Raw genomic sequence first — 20,490 nt, forward strand, 5'->3', positions numbered from 1 at the left:
TATCTCTGTCTTCCAAGTGCGGGAATCACAGGTGTGCACCACCACACCTGCCTTGTTTGCTGCGTAGCCCTGAGCTGTTCTTGTATCCCCCTAGCCTCCGTTCTCTACTTCCCTCGTGCTGCCCCATCACCACCATTTTAAGGACGAACGTTTTCCACATCAATCATTCCCACCATGCTCCCTCTTCAGTGCTCAGCTCCCTGTATCATTCCTCCTTGCTTCTTCATAAACTCTAAAGATCGTGCATCCACCTCTCACCCTTTTCCCGCCTTTTCCCCCCACAAATGCACCAAAGCTCGAGGCCCTCATTTTCCCCCTACCCTCTCTCCCTTTCCCATCCTCCAATCAACCCTCCAAGACAGCCTTGTTACCATGACAACCGAGCTTCTGCAAAGCTGAAGTCAAGGACCTGGTTGCCATGGTTTCCGCTTCTCCGCCTCCAGCCCCGCCCGCGCGCCGGGTGGGAGGGGAGGGGGCGCTGCAGCGTTGGCGCCTGCGCAATACGGCCGCGCGAGGGAGCCGGCGAGGCCGTGGGGCGGGACTTGAAGCGGAGAGGGAGGGAAAAGAAAGGAATCCGACGGGGAGTGGAGCTGGCTTCTACGGTGGCCGGAGAGGGACGTGCCGGGCCGGAGGCTGCAGGATGGTAGGCTGTGTAGAGAGGGAGGGGACGGGGACCCGAGGGGCGTGGGCTGTACCTGCGGGGGGTCCGGAGGGGGGCCGCCTGTAGTAGTAGTCGCCCTGTCTTCCCTGTGGTCCGCTAAGGATCCACTTCCCGGAGCGACTGGGGCGAGCCGACCTCGGGAGCTGGAAATGGCACTCGGGACAGGGGCGGGGAGAGGGGACTGGGCTGAAGGGTGGCGAGACTGTCCGGAGCAGGGTGGAGCGCTTGGGACACGGGGTTCGGTCCTCGCGATGCCCCCGGTCACTGCTGCAGGGAAGCCACATGGAGAGAGGGCGCCGGGGTCGCTCGGGGGCTCGCAGCTCGCCCAATCCCCTTCCCATGAGGCCCACGCTGGAGCGGGGCCCGAGGAGAGCGGTTTCCGGGTGTCTGGAGTTAACCTCCTGTCTCAGTTCCTTGACTGAGCTCGCTCGGAGTTCTCGCTCAGGTGGGTTCCTGTGTTTGTGGTCGGGGAACCCAGGCTCTGGAAGACACCCCGAATGGGGTATTCTCAGCTCTCCACCCTCCCCAGCCCATTTTCTTTTCCGGAACCTAGGCCTTCCGTCTTCCTGCCACAGCTGTCACCCCCTTATCTTAGCCACACTCGACTCCTTCAGTTCTTCACATTACCTGTCTCCCCAACAACCCCCGCCCCTACTTTCTGGGGTCTTCGTTCCTTTTAATTTATAACCTTTAAGCTGGAAGTGCCACACACCCAGAGATTCCAGCCCTGGCCAGTTCTGTTTGCTTGGGAATTGAGTTCAGGATATGGAATCAGGAGCCCCTCCAACTGGGAAGAAACTAGATCCATGAAGCATTGAGGACTCCGATTGCTCCTTATTCCAGACATCACTAGGAGAGCCATCCTGGGTGACCTACCCTCTATGAGGGGCTGCATGATCTGGTGTCTGGGAAGAAAGGGCAGGCCTGTGGTGCACACCTGTAACCCTGGCACTCAGGAGGTAGAAACAGGAGGATCAGAGACAATCAAGGGAATTGAGGTCAGCCTGAGCTACTTGAAACTCCGGCTCAAAAAAGAAAGAGAAAGAAAAGAGGGCTAGAGAGATGGCCCAGCTTGTGAAAGTACCGGACAACCTGAGTTCAATCCCCAGAACCCTCATGGTGGAAGGAGAGACCTGATCCACAAAAGTTATCCTCTGACCCCGGCATGAGTGCTCCTCCCCCATACGAAATGACATTTTAAGAAACTGGAAGGAAAGCCAGCACTAGGAACCAAATGCGTGGGGAGCAGAGGAAAGCAGAGGGCAAGAGCTGAATATCCCTGTACCAAGCGCAGTTCGGATGTGTGTACAATGTGCAGAGAAGATTATCAACAGGCGTGGGGCTGGCATTGAGAGGCCACGTGTCAAGGGGCTTATGGCAGGATGGGATAGAGACCGGCATCTCTGAGACATGGGGTCTAGAAGGAACTTAGAGCTGATGTCGTTGGCATCAGCTCATCATGAGGCCTGGCATCTTAATCCTCGTGGAGACCAAGGTTAGGAAACAGGAGGTCAGGGAGCAATAGCAGCCGTAGCATGTTATAGGGCCTACTGTGCTCCAGGCGCACCCACAAATGAGCTCATTGAAGAATTCCTTAAGGCAGGAGGGGTTCAGCCATTAAGAGCACTTACTGCTCTTCCAGAAGACCCAGTTCAGTTTCCAGCACGTATGCTAGGCTGCTCACAGCCGTCTGTAACTCAGATTCAGCAAATCTGATGCCTCTGGCCCCTGTGGCACTCGTGCACATACCCGCTGTGTAGATACACGGCAAACACTTACACGTCATTAAAAATAATAAAAACGGGCTCAGTGCTTAAGAGCATGTGTTGCTCTCGCAGAGGACCTGGGTGTGATTTCCATCACCCACGTGGTGGCTCACAACCATCTATAACCCTGGTCCTAAGGGGTCCAACAGGCAGGCATGTGGTGCACATACATGTATGCATGTGACTGTTTCATGCTCATAAAGTAAAATAAGTCTTTAAAAAATAATAAGAAAGACAAATCTTAAAAGAATTCTATAAGGAAAGTATCTTTATTGTTTCTATCTTGCAAGTAAAGAAACCGAGGTTCAGGCAGATCTCTGTGAGGTCGAGGCCAGCCTGGTCTACAGAACGAGTTCCAGAACAGCTAGGGCTGTTAACAGAGAAACCCTGACTTCAAAACAAAACAAAACAAAAAAACGAGGTTCAGAGACAATTAATGTTTTACAAAGCCAGTAAGATAGCTCAGTGGATAAAGGCACTTGTTGCCAAGACTTGAGTATCTGAATTTGATCCCTAGAACTCACATTATAGAAGCAGAGAACCAGTTCCTCAAAACTGTCCTCTAAACTACACACACACACAAATAAGTGTAATAAAAACTTTTTCCTTTTTTTGTTTTTGTTTTTTGTTTGTTTGTTTTTCAAGATAAGTTTTCTCTGCATAACAGCTCTATCTGTCCTGGAACTAGCTCTTGTAGACCAGGCTGCCCTTGAACTCACAGAGTGCCGCCTGCCTCTGCTTCCCAAGCACTGGGATTAAAGGCGTGTGCCACCACTGCCTGGCAATAAAATGTTTTTACATTTATTTCTTTTGTCATATGTGTGTGGGTGCTTGCCACAGCCAGAGTGTAGAGGTTGGAGGACAGCTCGTGGGAGGTGGCTCTCTTCTGGAATGTGGGCCACTGGTATTGAACCCAAGCCATCAGGCTTGATAGCAAGCACCTTAACCAATTTAGCTAATCTTGCCAGCCCAGTATAGATTGATTTGTTGGCGGTTGTACTCAGCTAATAGAGCCAGGATTCGAACCCAAACCACGGGCATAAAAATCTTTGCCTTTCCCTCCGGAGAAACATTGTTCTCCACGCAGCTAGGACAGGAGTTTTGAAGAAGGTGGTTGTGGATAGGGCTGAGCCTGGGGCTGTGCGCTGGTGCGAGGCAGGAGGCTCTGAACCATTCTCTGCCCTCAGCTCTGGTCCTTCCTCCCTTCCAGATGCGGTTCATGCTACTGTTCAGCCGGCAGGGGAAACTCCGACTGCAAAAATGGTACCTGGCCACCTCAGACAAGGAGAGGAAGAAGATGGTCCGGGAACTCATGCAGGTCGTGCTGGCTCGAAAGCCCAAGATGTGCAGCTTCCTGGAGTGGAGGGACCTCAAAGTCGTCTATAAGAGGTGACACTCCCTCCATTTATTTTAGCCGTCGCTGGATTGCACTGGCATCCACACTGGGTTAAAGTCGGGAGGAGTTCTGAGGACAGGGTGGTCATGAACGCCCTCTTCCTTTACTTTCTAAGGTCATCTAAATTCTGGTTGCCTCCTTGCTTTCCTGACATGCCCTCTTGCACACACCCTCAAGGCTCTCCTGCCCACGTACAGGTCCCTCCCAGTCTCCTTCACCATGCTGAGGCTTCACGCCACTTTTCCTCATGCCTACACCCACATTCCCACCCCTACCTTCCCAGTTCCTTCTGCTCTGAGCGTGTGAACTGGCTCAGATGTATGCTGAGTCCAGCCAGGCAGGTCAGAGGGCACGAGGGAGAAGGAACGAATCGTGGGTGTTTCTGAAGCACGCTCACAGGAAGCGTGTTATTCTCTGTACCCGCTGGGACCATCGTGTCTGTGTACAGTTGGGGGACCTCGGGCTGGCAGACAGGCTGAGGCTGGAACTCTGGGTCCTGAAGCCAGCGCCTAACTATGCCTCGTGGGCTTCCTCCCCAGATACGCCAGTCTCTATTTCTGCTGCGCCATTGAAGGTCAAGACAACGAACTGATCACACTGGAGCTGATCCACCGATACGTGGAGCTCTTGGACAAGTACTTCGGCAGTGTACGTCTCCCCACGAACCCCTGTTTCCATGCCAGGCAGTTTCATCTTCCTGCCAAGCCCTAAGCCCTGGAAGTCTCAGTGGGGAGGTAGTGTTGGGGCACAGGAGTCATAATTAATCTCCCCTTTAAAGCTCTAAGCCTATTAGCTGTGGCCCTTAATCAGCTTGGGGGTGTACCTCAGTCAGTGGAGCTCTGGCCTCGCTGCATGTGGTAGAGGGTGGTGGCAATAGAGGGAGCCTGGCATTGAGTATAGGCAGAGACGAAGTTCTCCTTTTACAGGGGTCCCTGACCTTGGCATTGTGTTGGAATAGTCTGAAGAGAAGGAGGGAGGGAAGGAGGAAGAGAGAGAGGGAAAGAGACAGAGAGAGTATGCATGCATGCATGTCTGTGTGTGTGTATGTGTATGTGCACACAGATATTCATGGAGAGGCCAGAAGACAAACTCATGTGTTGCTCTTCTGGTGTCCTCCACTCTACCTTAGTGGAGTTTCTTTTCTCTTCTTTTCTTTTCTTTTCTTTTCTTTTCTTTCCTTCCTTCATTCCTTTCTTCCTTCCTTTTCTGAGGGTTCAAGATTCATTTTATTTATTTATTTAGGTTTTTTAAAAAATAGTTTATTATCTTTATTTCATGTGCATTGGTATTTTGCCTGCATGTATGTCATGTGAAGGTGTAAGATCTCCTGAAGCTGGAGTTATAGACAGTTGTGATCTGCCATGTGGGTTCTGGGAATTGGACCCAGGTCCTCTGGAAGAGCAGCCAGTGCTCTTAACTGCTGAGTCATCTGTCCAGCCCCTTACTTAGGTTTTTCAAGACAGGGTTTCTCTGTGTAGCTGAAACTCCCTCCGTAGCCCAGGCTGACCTCAGATTCATAGAGATCCGCCTGCCTCTGCCTCCTGTGTGCTGGGATTAAAGGTGTGCGCCACCAGCGCCCAGCTCACTTTATTTTTTATCCATATGTGTGTGTCTCTCTGGGCGTGTGCGTGTGAATCCAAGTGCCTGCAGAGATCAGAAGAGAAGAGGAGGTCAGACTCCTGGGGCTGGAGTACGTGGGCGCAGGGGATTGACTTCAGTCCTCTGCAAGAACAGTACGTCCTCCTAACTACCTAGCCACATCTCCAGCTACTGCCTTGCTTTGGTTTCTGTTTGTTTATGTTGAGACAGGGTCTCTCACTGGCCTGGAACTCCTTGATTCAGCTCAGCTGGGGATCCCCCTGTCTCCACCTCCCCTGCACTGCAAGTACAGACAAGCACCATTATGTCTAGCTTTTTTTTTTTTACATGGGTCCTGGGGAGCCAACTGCTCGGGCTCGAGGCAAGCAGACGGTGCATATACATACATACATGCAGGCGAAACACTCGTGCATATAAAAATAAGTAAATCTAAAACATTAAAAAATGATACACAGAACCCAACCTCACAGAGATTCTGAATGAACTTGTGTGGTGTGCAGGTTGGGTTTTGACAGTGCAGACTGTAGATACAGAATCAGAATGCTGCAGTAATGCATAGCACTGTTAATGATGTACAAAGCCCAGCTGGGGCCAGGTGGTGATGGCGCACACCTTTAATCCCAACACTTGGGAGGCAGAGGCAGGCAGATGTCTGTGAGCTCAAAGCTAGCATGGTCTACACAGAGTGAGTCTCAAGACAGCCGGGGCTACACAGAGAAGTCCTGCTTAGGCAGGGGGTGGGGGAGGGTCGGGTTCTACTTCAGTTGATTTCTTTTGGTGGTGCCAGGGATTGAGCCAGGCCTGCGCTCCTGCTATTGTTCTGTGCTGAGCCAGAGTTGTTCTGTGCTCTCCCTATTGTTCTTTTTGTTTGTTTTTGTTTTAAGGATTTTTTTGGGGGGGAGGGTGCATTTATTTGCTTGGGGATGGTCAGGCACACTCAGGAATGTGGTGGTCAAAGGACAACTTTTGAGACTCTGTTCTCTCCTTCCTCCACGTGGGTCCTGGAGATGGACCTCCAGCTTGGCAGCAAGTGTAAGTGTCCCTACCCAAAGAGCCATCTGACTGCCCTTATTGTTATCATTACTGGGGGCATGCTTGCCATGGCATATCTGGGAAGCCAGAGAACAACTTTGTCAAGCAAATTCTCTCCTTCCACCTTTGCATAAGTCCTAGGGGGTTGAACTCTGGTAGTCAGGCTTATGTGACAAGAGCCTTTCCCTGCTAGTCCATCTGGCCAGACCATTTTTTGTTTTGTTTTGAGGAGGTAGGGAGGTTCAAGACAGGGTTTGTCTGTATAGCCCTGGCCGTCCTGGAACTCCTTCTTAGTGTGGCTGTCCTGGGACTCACTCTGTAGACCAGGCTGGCCTCGAACTCAGGGATCTGCCTGCCTCTGCCTCCCGAGTGCTGGGTTTAAAGGCGTGTGCTACCACCTTCTGGTTCCTGTTTTGGAGTAGCATGTATATATCCTAAGCTGGTCTCCATCTCACTGTCAACTGAGGGTGACCCTGGACTTCTGGTTCTCCAAGTTCTGGGGTCACAGGTCTGACCGCCACACCCAGTTTATATGGTTCTGGGAACGGACCCATTTTAAGCAAGTGTCTTAGTCACTGTTCTTGTGGCCGTGAAAAGACATTATGACTAATGCAGCTATTACAAGAGAAAGCGTTTAATCGGGGGCTTGCTTACAGTTTCAGAGGCTTAGTCCCTTATCCTGGTGGGGAGCGTGGCAGCATGCAGGCAGGTGCTGGAGCAGTAGCTGAGAGCTAACTACATCCTGATCCACAGATAGAGAGAGACTCTGGGTTTGGCATGGGCTTTTGAAACCTCAAAACCCATCCCCAGTGACACACTTCCTCCAATAAGGCCATACCTCTCAATCCTAATCCTTTCAAACAGTTCTTCTCGCTGGTGACTTAGCATTCATGTACATGAGCCTGTGGGGGTCATTCTTACACCAGTGCAGCAAGCATTCAACCACCTGAGCTGTATTTCTAGACTAGGTCGATTGTTTGGTTGATTGATTTCATGTTAGACATGGCACCTAAGGCCTCACACATCAGGGTACTCTATGCTCTGCTCCTGAGCTATCTCCTCGGCCCCTTTTGTACTTTGTGTTTTGAGAAAGTGTCTCCCTAGGTTGCCCAAGTTGACCTTGAACTCCCTCTGTAGCCCAGGAGACCGTCTTCTGCCTCAGCTTCCAGAATAGTTGAAACAAGAGACCTATACCACTCCCACAGGCCTTTTGAGGTTCTCTGGTTTGTTCTTCATCTATCCAAGGAGTCGGCACTGCCATCTCCATTTTTGGATGGGGAAACTGAGACCCATAGACATTCCATGATGTACACAGCTAATTTTGTATTAGCAGAGATCACCTTGGGTCTTCTAAAGCAAAGACCATGATATTCTCCTCTGCCCCAGAATGCCTAAGGCGTAGACTAGCCCAGGGTCTAGCAGAAACCATGTTGGAGATTTTAAAAGAAAGGCAACAGCGACCACAGACTTCTATTTCCTGGTCCAGACTAGGAGGCTGACTATAAAAGGATGAGGAGACGTGGCAGTTTGTACCCATAATCCCAGCACTTGGGCTGAGGCAGGAGAATTAAGACCTCAAGGTCAGCCTGGGGAAAAAGACCAGAGTTGAGAGCTGAGGGCTGGGAGGATCTGAGAGCCACTGAAGGAACTCACTGCAGACTGGGGATGTGCCACATGGTGCGGTGTGGAGGCAGGAGAGCCAATCTAAGATAGCTTCAGCTATATAGTGAATCCAGGGACAGCCTGGACTACATGAGACTGCCAAGGGCATAAAACAGGAGGAAGAAGGCTGGGGTACACCTTGATGCTCAGCTCTGCCTCTCCCCCCCCCTCCCAGGTGTGCGAGCTGGATATCATCTTCAACTTTGAGAAGGCCTACTTCATCCTGGATGAGTTTCTGATGGGTGGGGACGTCCAGGACACCTCCAAGAAGAGTGTGCTCAAGGCCATTGAGCAGGCCGACCTGCTACAGGAGGTACGAGCCAGGGACAGTGAGGAAGAGGAGGAGGAGGAGGAATACTGTGGCCGAGGGGACTTCCCCCCCCTTGGACACCTTGCCCGTTGACGAGTGGGCCCCCATCATGCCCTGCTGTCTGACTTGTCCTAAGTCCTGAGCCCCTGGACCAGGAGGTGGGGGGAGCCATCTCCCACTCACCAGTTGTTCCCTCTTTCATCCCAAGCTCTGGCCTCTTCCCAAGACCCAAGACGGCTGCCTTCTTCTGGCCCCATTTCCTTTGACTTAATGATTCTCCTGACAATCAGGACTGTTTAGAGAACAGGAGAGCAGTTCATGGTAGATAAGCCTTTTCTTCCTTGATTTCATATCTATTTTCTGTCTCTGCTGATGGAGCCGAGGGCCCTAATCCCTACTTGGCCTGCCTGTGTGTGTTCCTGTGTGTAACGTGAGGGGGGTGTGGAGGCCAAAGGTTGAAATTGGGTCTCTTCCTCAGTCATTCTCTACCTTTATTTCTTCAGACAGTTTCCCACTGAACCTGGAGTTCATTCAGCCTCGCTGGTTGGCCACTGAGCTCCAGGATCTGCCTGCCTCTACTCCTTCCCGCCCACTTCCCCATGCCAGGCTTTTATGTGGTCGCTAGGGACCTGAACTCAGGTCTTCCTGCTCACGTGACAGTACATTAATGACAGGGCAGTCTCCTCAGCCATGCCTGATCCCCACTTTTAATAACATGTGTACCCACATACACATGTTTACATACATGCACGTGTAGACACACATGCACACACCCCGCTGTTGCTCAGGCACTACGGCTGTGGGGGCTTGACTGGCCCAACGGGCATCTGTTAGCTCTCCCTGCTGTCTGGCACACCCCTCTACCATCGCTGCTTGTCCCCTCTTTGCCACGCTGCTGCTGAGCCTTGGTGCAGGGAGATGAGTCACCAGGGCTCCGCAGTGACAAGCAAGCCACCTAGAGCTGGCTCTGAGGAGGGGGAGCGATGGGGGCGATAAGGGAGGTTGGCTCTCTAGGGGAGACATGGTGGAATGAAATGAGGTAAGCTCACTCACGTCACGCCCTCACATACACAGATGCATGCATGCCCCCGGTCATTAAACTTTTCTTCCTCGAGGAGTCTGGGACCAGTGTCTTGCTGGCTTTACCACTCTAAGAGGCACAGACCAAGCGTCCATGTTATCTGCCTCCTGGAAATCAGGGCTCCTCTGCATCCTGCCCCAACCATTGGGTTCTGGAGCTGCGCACCTGCTCCCCGAGTCCAGAGCTTTAGATTCTGGGTGGTGATGAACTTGGCATCCACCTCTCCTCACCACTGTGGGTGCCGGGAGTGGTGTCCTGAGGCCTGTGAGCCCCCCTCAACTGAGGGCTCACATCATCTTCTCCTCCCCCACCCCCACGTGTCTGTGCTTCCCCTGACTCTGATCCCTTCATCTTGCCCACCCTGTCTGCCCTTCCTGGTGTCTCTGCGTCACCCTTGTCTGTCTCAGGAGGATGAGTCGCCGCGCAGTGTCCTGGAGGAGATGGGCCTGGCATAGCCCCGTCAGCCAGCCAGGGGACCCTGTGGAACTGGGGAAGCCGAAACAAGAGGCAGCACTTGGGGGCTGTTTCTCCCACCTCTCCCCCAGGCCCCTTCTCTTGGTGGGAGCCGACTGCTTTTCCTCGGCCACCTCACCTTCCTTGGAAGGAGCTGTGGCTCCAGCCCTTCATTCAAACATTCCCTCCCTCCACCCTCTACCTTTCCCTGTGGAGGCTTTAGGGGTAGGAAGCAGGAAAAGGTGACCTGGATGGGGGTGCTAAGTGGAAGAACCAATGTTAACCCCAGTCATCCTCCATCCTCCCTGTCCTTTATTGCTGTAAATATATAAATATGTCAGGTTAAAGGGAAAAGGTTTCCAGGGCTCTTTTCTCCCCTCTGCCCCAAAACCTACCTCCACCCCTCCCCATAGCCAGCCAGGGCAGCTTCTTTGCCTGGGAGGGGATTTCCCTCTCCTGCCCCCACTTCCTGCTGGGCTCCAGTGTCCAGCCAGAGCCAGGGAAGGAACCACCAAGTTAATGTTTTTCTAACCTTGCCACCTGGAGGGAAGGGACCTTTGGGGGAAGGGCCTGCTTTCCGGGACACTGGCCCTATCCCCCTCCACTCCAGCCAAGCAGGTAGAGTGGGCCAAGCGGCTGCCTCTATTTCCTTTCTTCTGGAATAAAAGGAACAAGTGTTTCTGGACTTGGCTTGCCTTTGTGTTTGTTGAACCAGATTGGTGTCCACCCTGAGGTCAAGGGCAACTTTCTGCTAGTGTCTTCCTGGGACCTGGGTTGCCGTAGTTAAGAAGAAAAGCTAAAAATAGAAGATGCCCAGTTGAATGACAGCTGGACAACAGGTTTTGTTGCTGTTTTGCTTTATGTTCTGGGATTATCAAACCCACGGCCCTGTGTATGCCAGCAGATACTCTGCCTACTGAGCACTTAGCTCTCCATTGTTTTGTCTTGTGTTTGGAGACATGGAGTGACCTGGATCTTGGGGATGAGTCTGGGATTACAAGCATGTGCCAACACCCCGACCCAACCGATGCATTTGGAGTTTCTTTAAATTTTAAAACAGGATTTCACGTAGTCTAGGCTGGCTTCAAACTCAATATGGATGGGAGGATAAACTTGTCATTTCTGAGCCTCCTGCCGCTACTCTAGAAATGCTGAGGTTACAGGTGTTCAACAGCACATTCTGTTTCATGAAATGCTTCATACATGCTGGGCAGGCACTGGACCAACAGAGCCACATGTCCAACCATAAGAGTTGATTTTGTATTTTGCAATACTAGGGATCAGACCCCTGGGTCCCTTGCATTTGAGGTCGATGCTCTATTGCTGAGCCACAACCAAAGACCCAACAGATAAATTAGTAAGTGTGTCCCATGCACCATGAAGAGGTTTTTCTGGCGGTGGGGGTGTCTTGCTTATCTGGAATTGAAGTTTACATGAGTGACTTGCTCTGTCTGGTGGCCCTGCCCCACACACTGCCTGTGACTACACACATACCCAGGGAAGGACAGGCTGGAAAGTCGTAGGTTTTCTCTTCTGAGATGTCTGCTTAGAGAATTTCCATTTTCATTTTGTTTGGGGAGGTATTTGAGCAGTGGTTAAAAGCAAGGTGTGTGGGGGCCAGTTCCTTCAGAAATAGTTAAAGCAAGTTGTGCGTAGGCCAGTTCCTTCTCCCCAAGTTTCTGGGAATTCAGGGAGCCATAAAAGGAAGCATGGATGACTTGCTGTGGGGGGACCCTCCCAGATACCCAGTGAGGAACACCTGTCGGGTGGTACCTTCTTTCTTTTGAGTTCTAGAAATTTGCTTGTCCCAGACAATTGGCTCTTTTCTTGTTTTTTTTTTTCTGTCTCTTTTTTTTTCTGAACCTTTATGAACTCACTTTATGGGGCTAGACCTAGGGGCCAAGTGCACACTAGGCAAGTACTCGTACCAACTGAGCCGTATCCCAACCAAATGTCTGGCCCCTGTTGGAGTTCACTCTTACCTAGGGCAAAGACTAGGAATTACGATTCAGTTTTGGCACAAGGTAGTGGAAAGCAGAGATTGAGATTCTATTTTGCTTTGGTTTTTATTACATTTATTTATTTGTTTATTTATCCTGTGGGTGGGTGAGTGTGCCGTGGTGGGCATGTGGTTGTCAGCTCTCCCCTTCCATCATATGGAAAGAACCCTGGTGTCACACTCTTGTCATGTGTGGGAACATGTGCCTTTACCCACGTAGGTATTTCCAGATACAGCTTCAAACCTTTCTCCCAGCCAGCTCTGGTCAGAGGGTCTCTTTGGTCAGAGTCGGGAACAGGTGATGACAGCGCTTCCCTCACCGCCCCTTGGAGAGGACCACGCAGGCCCAAGGGGACTGGTGAATAACGGAAAACAAAGTCCTCTAGTAAAATAGTCCCTTTTATTTCTTAGCAAAACTATTTCCTCCGTGAGGGGTATTTACAACAGAGAAGGGCAGGATGTGGGGAAGTTCACAGCGATTTGGGGAAGGGGAGGCTCCGGGGGGGCCCCAAGGCTGGGAGACAGACACTTCACACGATTAATTAGAACAGATTTTCCCGTTTGGGACCGGCAAAACTAGATGGGGACGAGGCCCCTGGAGGAAGTGGGGGTGTAAGGGGACCCGCACAAAACACCCACCCGCCTGGGATGGCCCCGGGATCGCCAGTGAGTTTCGGGAGTTCTGGACTGCAGACCTGGGGGGAGTCTGTCAGGTCCGGTCCCGACAGAACTCGGGGCGGGGTCACGTGGGGCGGGGCCGGGCGGCAGCCGAGGGGCGGAGCCGGGGCGCATGCAAACACCGAGAGGGAGGAGGAGCGACACGGAGGGGGGGCGTGGGGGCGCGCCCAGCTGGGGGCGGGCGCGCGGGGGCGGGGTCGGTCACGGGCGGCGCAGCAGCACGTGCTCAATGTAATTCTCCAGCTCCTCCTGCTCCTGCAGCCGGCGCTCCTCCGCGTCCGCCTCCTCCTGCGCGCGCCTGGCCTGGGCCTCCAGGTCGGGATGGTGGCGCGCAGGTGGCAACGCGTGGTGGAAGTGACGGCGGCGGGAGGATGCGGGTGGCTGCAGTGTCCGCGGCCGAATGTAGTTGGGGAAAGGGTGATAGGGCCCCGGGGGAAACACCTCATCCTCCTCCCGATCCCAGGGTGGGAGCACTTCGTTCCAGTCTGGCAACTCATCCCGGGCCGGGGCGGGAGGTGGGGGAGGTGGGGAGCGGACATGAGTGGGGGCTGGGGCGGCCCGGGGGGGCGGCACTGGCTCGGGAGGGGCGTTCTTCTTCCGCTTCCGTTTTTCCTCCACCTCTTCGATGATGCTGACCACATCGTCGGCTGGCAGGTGGAGTTTGGTGGACAGTTCAATGAGGCTATCGATCGTCTGCGGATCCATCTCCTCGTCGTCGTCGTCCTCTTCCCCTCCCTCCTCTGCCCCCTCTACATCCTTCCGCCGATGGCCTGGCGCCTCCTCCTGGGAGCGCTTGTCCTCGGCTCCGGCTTCCCCGTCCTCCTCCTCGGCGAACAGGAGCGCGTTCTGCCGCGCCCTCTCCGCCTCCTCTGCCTCTGCCTCCGCCTCCGCCGCCTCCTCATCCTCTTCCTCCAGATCGTCCTCCCCACCACCGCGTCTCTCCTGCTCCGCCTCCTCCTCCCTCTCGCTCTCCCGCTCTTGCTGCGTCTCCTGCAGCCCGCGACCCCCGAGATCGCGCTGCCGGGCTCCGCCCTGCAGCAGATACTGGAGCAGCAGGTCGGAGGCGAGGTCGGCCAGCCGCTCTTCTTGCGCTGCGGCCTGCCGGGTGGCCTCCGCCTGTCTCCTCCCTGCCTCTACCTGAGCCAGCCCTTGCTGAAGCAGGCGCTCTCCAGCCTCGGAGCCGCCCAAGAGTGAGCCCTCGAGCCGGCGCACCTTGGGGAAGGGGCCACCTAGGCTTTGGTACGCCTTAGATAAGGGTGTCAAAGTCTCACCTAGATGTGTTTTAGGGGAGGCCACCCCTTCCCCGAACTGATGGGTTTCGGAAAGGGGAGCACTTTCGGGCATTCGAGCCTGGAATTGCGAAGGGACTGGGGGTGGCAGAGGAGCGCGCTCCGGGACGCGCGCCTGGAACTCTCCCCAGGAAGCGCGCCATACGCGCTCTGGCCCGGGGCTCTCCAGATTGACTCGGGTCAGCGTGTGCGTGCGGGTTTCCGTCTCTGCTGCGGTCGTCTCTTGCTGGCGCTTAGCATTGCTCGGACTGAAATCTCGAAGTTCTTGGAGCAAGGATGCTAGCGCCTCCAGCTCTTCTGAGCGGTCGTCGGCCTCGGGATCGTTGTCCTGAGTCTGAGGGCGAGGGGGGGCTGCAGCGGGCACTTGGATCTCTGGTGCCGGGAGGCTATGGGTCTGACTGCGCACGGACTCTGTCAACAGAGCTTCTGCTGCTTCTTCGGGTGTTCCCTGCTGGGAACCTCCTGGGACCGCCGGGGGCGAGGCCGGACGGTCCAGTGCCTGCAACAGTACCGCGGCCAGCGCCCGGGGATCCACGCCCTGGAAGAGCTCTCCCTGGTCCTGAGGCTCGGAATTCCGAGCGGCTCGGACCTCTGGGACGCTGTCATCCTTTGGCCGGGACACTGCGTCCTCAGCTACCTGCTCTTTATGCTCAGAGCCGAGGGGAGGAGGATAAGCATCGGAGCGCCCGGGGGGCGCTGCTTCCAACCCCTGGATCAGTATAAGGAAGCAGAAGAGGACGGATACCGGCAACGTGAGGGTTTTCATGACCAACGGGCTGCCAGAGACTGAAAAATAGAAAAAACCAAAGAAATAGATGATTTCTGTAAGAATTCCCCGGTTTCTATTTCTGCATTCCCTTCCCCCACCTTTAAGAAGGAAATCCGGGGTTTCCCTCATTTCTCTAACCTTACCCGAAGAGAACACGTTTAGCAGAGAACAAGAAAGATGTAGCGATCTCTGGAGTCGTGCAAATGAAAAACAACGTCCGCAGTCCTCGTTCTGGGTGCCCAGTGCCTCCTGTCTCCCCTTCCCTAAGTCATCTCTCAGCCAGCGCCCGCGTACAAGGATAAGCGGGAGGGGGGGTATCTGTTCCCTCCCCACAGGACTCCCCGGATGGTGCGTGGGCGACTTCATCAGCGACAGAAAAGCAGAGACTCCCACATTTACCAAAGACCCTTCTCGGGGGGCCCGCTGTGCTCTCAACACCCCACTCAGAAAGAAAACCCTCCCTTCACGCCCACGACTGAAGAGGGTTGGAGGAATGGACATCGGATATTTACCAGCCGGTGTCACGACGGCGGAAGGTGGAGAGGAGGGTCGGGATAGGGGGAAGATCGGGACCCGTCCGCCTTGACTCCGTCCCGCGGCTGGAGTATCAGCGATGGTCGAGGGCTGGCGTTCTAGGAGCTGGGCTCAGCTGGGTCAGCAACGCGCTCTCGCTCCGGCTTCAGCACGCTGGACAGCGCCCGCGTCGCCGCCTTATAAAGGGGAGCGCGCGGGGTCACGTGGGCTCGCCCCGCCCCATTGACGTCAATGTTCATTCATGGGGAAGCGGGCGGGTGCCTGGTGGATGGTGGATGTCCAATGATTGGAGGATGAGCGTCGCTCCCGGCCTGCGCCTGCGCAGTGAGGCCCTCGGCTGGAGGGGCGTGCGCTAGCCGAGCTCCGGGAAATGAATGAATGAATGAATGAATGAAATGTCGAGGCGGGCGGGGCAGGGGGCTATGAATGAATGAAGGAGGGACGAGGAGAAAAGGATGAATGAATGAATGGAAGAATGAATGGATGGGTGGGTACAGAGGAGCCAGAAGGCGGGAGGGTGGGTTACAAAGCAACTTGCGGCGCAGAGCCCGCGTTGCTGAGTAGAATAGGCTAGGAAGAGGGCACCGCCAGCATCTAACTGGGCGTCAGTAAGAGATCAATACTGGACGGGGGGACGGTAAGGGTTTGAAAGCCGGGGAGGGGGACGAGCTCCCTACTCCGCCGCCACAGCGTGGTCTATAGGGAGCACGCCCAAGGACGACGCGAACCTGAGAGGAGGGAGTGGATCTGCGGTGCGGAATGCCCGCCCAGGGCCAGGGCAGATGGGCGGATATTGCGGTTTGGGTAATCACCTTGGAAAGGGTCCTAGTCGGAAGAGAAAAGGGAAAGATTAACGAGGTGTGTGCCTCTGGGTCGTGTCTGCTCACGATCGGTTCGTGTCTGGAGGGGATGGGGAAAAAAAGGTGTGTCTGTCCTTCTGGTCAGCGGACTCTGTTAGGACTCTGTTGTGCCCCTTTTCAATCCACCTCTCCCACACCCTTCTGCTTATTTTCCTCTCCCCCACAGCCCCCACCCAAGGACATTTGGAGGGCGAGACCAGACCAGGTGGGGAGGGGGTTGAGCAGGTGGAGAGGGTGACTCAACTCCATTTCTCTCTGCTGCTTAAAGGGGAGGTCTGAACGCGACCGGAGGGGGGTGCGCTGCCACGTCAGAGATGGACCCTCTCAGCCATCAGACCCTTAGACCGTATCTCCTGCCCAGAGGGGTTGGGGCTGGGGGCTTGAACAGCTAGAGGTTCCGGGAGTGGGGGGCGATGACGCAGAGATTGCGCAGAAAATCTATCAACCAGCCCGGTCCGGTGAAGGGAGACCAGACGTGGGCGGGGGTGGGATGGGAAGACGGAAATGGGGAGGGGGTAGAGGAGAGGGAAAGGTGGCCCCGGGAGCAGCTACTGCAGGAATGAAGGGGAGGGAGGGAGGCTGGAGGGGGCTGCGGTGCAAGCGGAGAGCAGTGCGGGGGCGTGGGCAGGGAAAGGGGGGGTGACAATGACACATACCAGAAACACAAGAACTGCGGACACAGGGGTGCTTGTAGGCATACGAAAAGCCCCTCCCAGCACCCCAACAATCTGGAAACCAGGATGGATGTGTGTGGAGGGTCTCAGTGCCTCTTTCAGAGTTAGCCCTACCTTCATCCCACCATTAAACAGACCCTCATTCTAAGCCCCTAGCTCGTGCACGCGCCTGCGTGCGGGCATGGGCACACACACACACACACACACACACACACACACACTCACGTGCTTTCCCTCTATAACCAGCAGTGGCTTCTCCCTTCCATCAGTGGCTTGACTTTCCCAGAAGAAAACCCATCAGCTCTGCGGAGAAAAAGGTGGGGTGAGGGAGGAAAGGGAAGAGATGGGGGCAGGGGAAGGGACGGAAAGGAACCTGAAGCAGGTTGAAGGAGAGAAACAAACAAACCAACTGGAGAACCAAGGTGACAGTATACACTCCAAAGAAGGGAGGGAGAAGGGCCTAGAGATACCCCCAACCACCACTGCAGCAGCGACGGACACTCCCCCATCCAACCATCCAGAGCCTGCGGCTGGAATCCCCTCCATTCCTTTCCCCTCCCCATCTCCCTTCATCCGGAGCAGTGGGCTAAGGAGAGGGTCGCATTACCTTCCTTAAGGAAGATCAGAAGGCTGCAGGTTCCGATGTCTGAAGTGGGGGGGGGAGCCTTCAGACAGAGGAAGGTGGGGGAGAGAGCTCGCCAAAGAGGGGTGACTGAGGGGATTGAGAGTCTAAGTTTGAGATCCTGGGAAAGGAGACAGACACCGAGAGAAACCAGATACCTGTGGGTTTGTATGTGTGCACAGGCACTCTTGTGTGCGTGTACATGTGTTTGCGTTTCTCTGGGCAGAGAGTAAAGAGACCCAAGGCAGAGAAGAAAAAGAGAAATAGGAAGAAGCAAGTGAAGGAATCAGGTTGATACTGGATGGGTGCGGTTCCAGCTTAAATAAGTTGGGTGGGGGGCTTCTCTTACCACCTGTGTAGCTGTTGGTGCATGGGGTAAATTCTAATCTCTTGAAACTCTCGGCAGACACCTGTGCTATTGGGGGTCTTTGAATGCTCCCAGATCTGGTGTGTGACTTGGTGTGCGTGCCTGTCTGGGGATCCTTTCCTGCCTTTTGGTGTGTGTCCATGCTTATGTGAACTTCTCTGTACCGTTCTTGTCTCTCTCCTTTCTTCACCTTGCAAATCTCAGGACAATAAAGTCTATAATTGAAGCCATCTGTCTGCAGCTCCTCTCCCCCAAGCCCTTATCCCAGGCTGCTAGGGGCATTCCCTATTTCTCTATCATCCTCAACTCCTCCTTATTTGGAAACCCAAGTAACTGCTCATAAACCTTAAGACCCTTGGTCATCATAGGGTGGAGATGGGCAAGGAGGGCCCAGATAGCAGACAGGTTTGGTAAGTTCATTTCATAGGTTCAAGCCCCTTCTGCCTTCATGCAGTTGGGACTCTGTGTCTCTCTACCTGGTCGCTAGCTTAACTCATTCACATATCACATATACCTCCCCTCCCAGGGATGACAGATGCTCCTCACGACTTCCTCCTTCGTAGTAGTTATACTGTTTTGTTGTTTCCGAGGCAAGGTCTCAAGTAGCACAGGCTGGCCACCAACTCACTATATAACTAACTGAAGATGACCTTGAATGTCTGACCCTGCCTCCCCCGCCTAAGTGCTACGATTACAGATGCAATCCTCAGTGCCCAGTTTATGCGGTGTTGGGGATTGAATTTGGGGCTCCATGGATGCTGAGTAAGCACTCTACTGATGGAACTCCACTCACACACCCCCCCCCCCCCGCCCAGTTCTATCAACCACCTCTTAAGACTCTGCCGCCTCTACATAAGAAAAGATCTAGACAAGGGACAGGTCCCTAGGTTGTAGGAGAGGAGGAAAATGGCCAGATGGATAATGACATGGAAAGACAACTAGAAAAGGCATAGCTAAGACGAGGACATGGAGGGGACACCCAGTATTTGCTCTGACTTGTGTGTGTGGACCTGTGTACTTTGGTCCTGGTATCTGGATCTCCCACGCATTCCAGGGGTAGAAGGAGAAGGTGAGGTTCAGCAGAGCCATGATCACAGAGTTGAAGGTTTGGAAAACCAGGGATGAGGGCTGGGGGAAGGGCATCTGGAAGTGTGGGAGAGGAAGAGCAGGGGCTTCGTCTCCCCACCCCCAGCCCTGCAGCTCATCCAACCCCCCTTTTCCTACTTCCCCTCCCCCAACCGGTGACTCACCTCTGCAGCCATTCATTTCGTCAGCCAAGGGAAGGATGGAAGTAGGCAAGGAGAGGGGCGCTTGATGAGGAGACAGGGGTCTCCACCTTGAACTAAAAAAAAAAAGTGTTAAAGACCCTTGAGAATGGTCCGATTTAGAATCCATTCATGTCTTACCCCCCAAGCCAACCCAAAGCTGGGGAAGTCTGGGAAGGAACTTGGAGAGAGGATCAGGGAGGGGGGCCCAAGGTTCCGAATGATACATGGTGGGGAGGGGGATTCCCACTCTGATTTTTAATCCCAAGGTTCCATTCTATTAGACCCCCGCCCACCCACTTCTGAGTGGGAGAAGGGAGACCCAGCAAGCCGGGGGAGGCCATTGCCGCATAGATGAGTCACCAAGCAACGAGAAAAAGAGACAGAGATGGGAGAGACACAGAGAGACTGTTACTTGAGAGATCTAGGAAGGGTAACACACCACATACATTTGTGCGTGTGCACACACACACACACACACATCCACACACACAATGAAGGTGGTATTCACAACTAACATGAGAAATTGGGTGCTTCCATAATCTTGCTCCAACCCCTTCCAAAATCCACCTGTCACAGGATCCGACCCCCCTCTTACCGAGTTACTCTCCGACTCTCAGACACACCCACTTAACAAACACAATGTCACACTTAGCACAGTCACCCAGACTTAATGCTGAGGATGTACCCGGAGTGACAGTAATTCTCACCAACAGCCCTTATTCCTTTTTCCTCCCAGGGTGGTGGGAGAGAGGGCTAAAAAAAGAAAGAAAAGAAAAGAAAAGAAAAATAAAGAAAAAAGAAAAAAAGCCTCATGGAACGTGACTTCAAAAATCAAAACGCAGTTTCGGGGACTCGCAGCCTGCACTATGTACACGCGACAATACACTTAAGTCGCCTGCCTCGCCATCCACACATAGCCAGTGACATTAAGCATCCTCATAAAAAGAAAAGACACTTAGAGTACCTGTTTCAGAGGATGCATCAGATTTGTTGCCCCGAATACATCCCACCCAGACACCCCTTGGCTCGCACACGTATGTACAGAAACGCAGACACACAAAGACACCCATGGGCGCACTCACACGGACGAGAACCACCTTGCGCTGCCTCGCCCGCGTCCGCACTTGTCCTGGCGCCCCCGTGTGGTAGGATTGAGGATCGTAGTCTCAGCCGCTCTTGGAGCAGAAGGGGGTGGGGGGCGGTGCCCAGGTTCGTTTCACCTCCTTCTCTCTGTCACGCGCTGCCCACCCAGAAATGAGGAAAGGCAGAGAACGTCTGAAAAGCACAGTCTAAAGAGGTGGGAGCCAGATGCCTGGATTGGGGTTGAGAGAGGCTGGTCTTGGATGACAGAGTGAACTTAGGAGACGAATCCAAGAATTTAGGAGGCAATTCATTCCTATGTCCATGGGAAACTGAGGCCTTGGGCTAGCCAGGGCACAACCTGGTTTCTTTCTTCTGTTTGGTGGTGGT

At 53.9% G+C, this 20,490-nt stretch overlaps 2 protein-coding genes across 7 annotated transcripts; one reads left to right on the top strand and one right to left on the bottom strand.

Moving 5' to 3' along the window:
* Nucleotides 1-509: 509 nt before the first annotated feature.
* Ap1s1 (adaptor related protein complex 1 subunit sigma 1) lies at nucleotides 510-10,645 on the top strand. 2 transcript variants are annotated; one of them, XM_087903508.1, is made up of 5 exons: nucleotides 510-643; nucleotides 3,638-3,816; nucleotides 4,363-4,471; nucleotides 8,292-8,429; nucleotides 9,915-10,645. In XM_087903508.1, the coding sequence occupies exons 1-5, from the start codon at nucleotides 641-643 to the stop codon at nucleotides 9,960-9,962; spliced, it is 477 nt and encodes a 158-aa protein (XP_087759634.1). In that variant the 5' UTR covers nucleotides 510-640; the 3' UTR covers nucleotides 9,963-10,645. The 2 variants fall into 2 exon arrangements, with proteins under 2 accessions (XP_087759634.1, XP_087759632.1); XM_087903506.1 differs by lacking the exon at nucleotides 9,915-10,645 and having other exon boundaries at nucleotides 8,292-9,897.
* Nucleotides 10,646-12,340: 1,695 nt separating this feature from the next.
* Nucleotides 12,341-20,034, bottom strand: Vgf (VGF nerve growth factor inducible). Of its 5 annotated transcripts, none has more exons than XM_085682514.2 (6): nucleotides 19,985-20,034; nucleotides 19,003-19,094; nucleotides 16,989-17,066; nucleotides 15,958-16,054; nucleotides 15,208-15,405; nucleotides 12,341-14,712 (listed from the first exon to the last, which is right to left on the bottom strand). In XM_085682514.2, the coding sequence occupies exon 6, from the start codon at nucleotides 14,690-14,692 to the stop codon at nucleotides 12,839-12,841; it is 1,854 nt and encodes a 617-aa protein (XP_085538640.1). In that variant the 5' UTR covers nucleotides 14,693-14,712; nucleotides 15,208-15,405; nucleotides 15,958-16,054; nucleotides 16,989-17,066; nucleotides 19,003-19,094; nucleotides 19,985-20,034; the 3' UTR covers nucleotides 12,341-12,838. The 5 variants fall into 5 exon arrangements, with proteins under 5 accessions (XP_085538640.1, XP_085538635.1, XP_048289867.1 ...); XM_085682509.2 differs by lacking the exon at nucleotides 19,985-20,034 and adding an exon at nucleotides 19,728-19,773; XM_048433910.3 differs by lacking the exon at nucleotides 19,985-20,034 and adding an exon at nucleotides 19,706-19,766.
* Between the last annotated feature and the right edge of the window lie 456 nt (nucleotides 20,035-20,490).

The sequence above is a fragment of the Myodes glareolus genome, chromosome 2 (genome assembly GCF_982192425.1).
Source record: "Myodes glareolus chromosome 2, mMyoGla1.1, whole genome shotgun sequence".
Lineage (NCBI taxonomy): Eukaryota > Metazoa > Chordata > Mammalia > Rodentia > Cricetidae > Myodes > Myodes glareolus.

What these genes read in the sequence shown, in the direction of transcription:
- Vgf (XM_048433908.3), bottom strand. Translation starts at nt 15,061, where the DNA reads ATGAAGTCGCCCACGCACCATCCGGGGAGTCCTGTGGGGAGGGAACAG. An exon ending in GCTAAACGTGTTCTCTTCGG is followed by an intron (nt 14,713 to 14,838) that starts GTAAGGTTAGAG and finishes TCTATTTTTCAG; the next exon opens with TCTCTGGCAGCCCGTTGGTC.
- Ap1s1 (XM_087903506.1), top strand. An exon ending in CTCAAAGTCGTCTATAAGAG is followed by an intron (nt 3,817 to 4,362) that starts GTGACACTCCCT and finishes CTTCCTCCCCAG; the next exon opens with ATACGCCAGTCTCTATTTCT. An exon ending in TGGACAAGTACTTCGGCAGT is followed by an intron (nt 4,472 to 8,291) that starts GTACGTCTCCCC and finishes CCCCCCTCCCAG; the next exon opens with GTGTGCGAGCTGGATATCAT.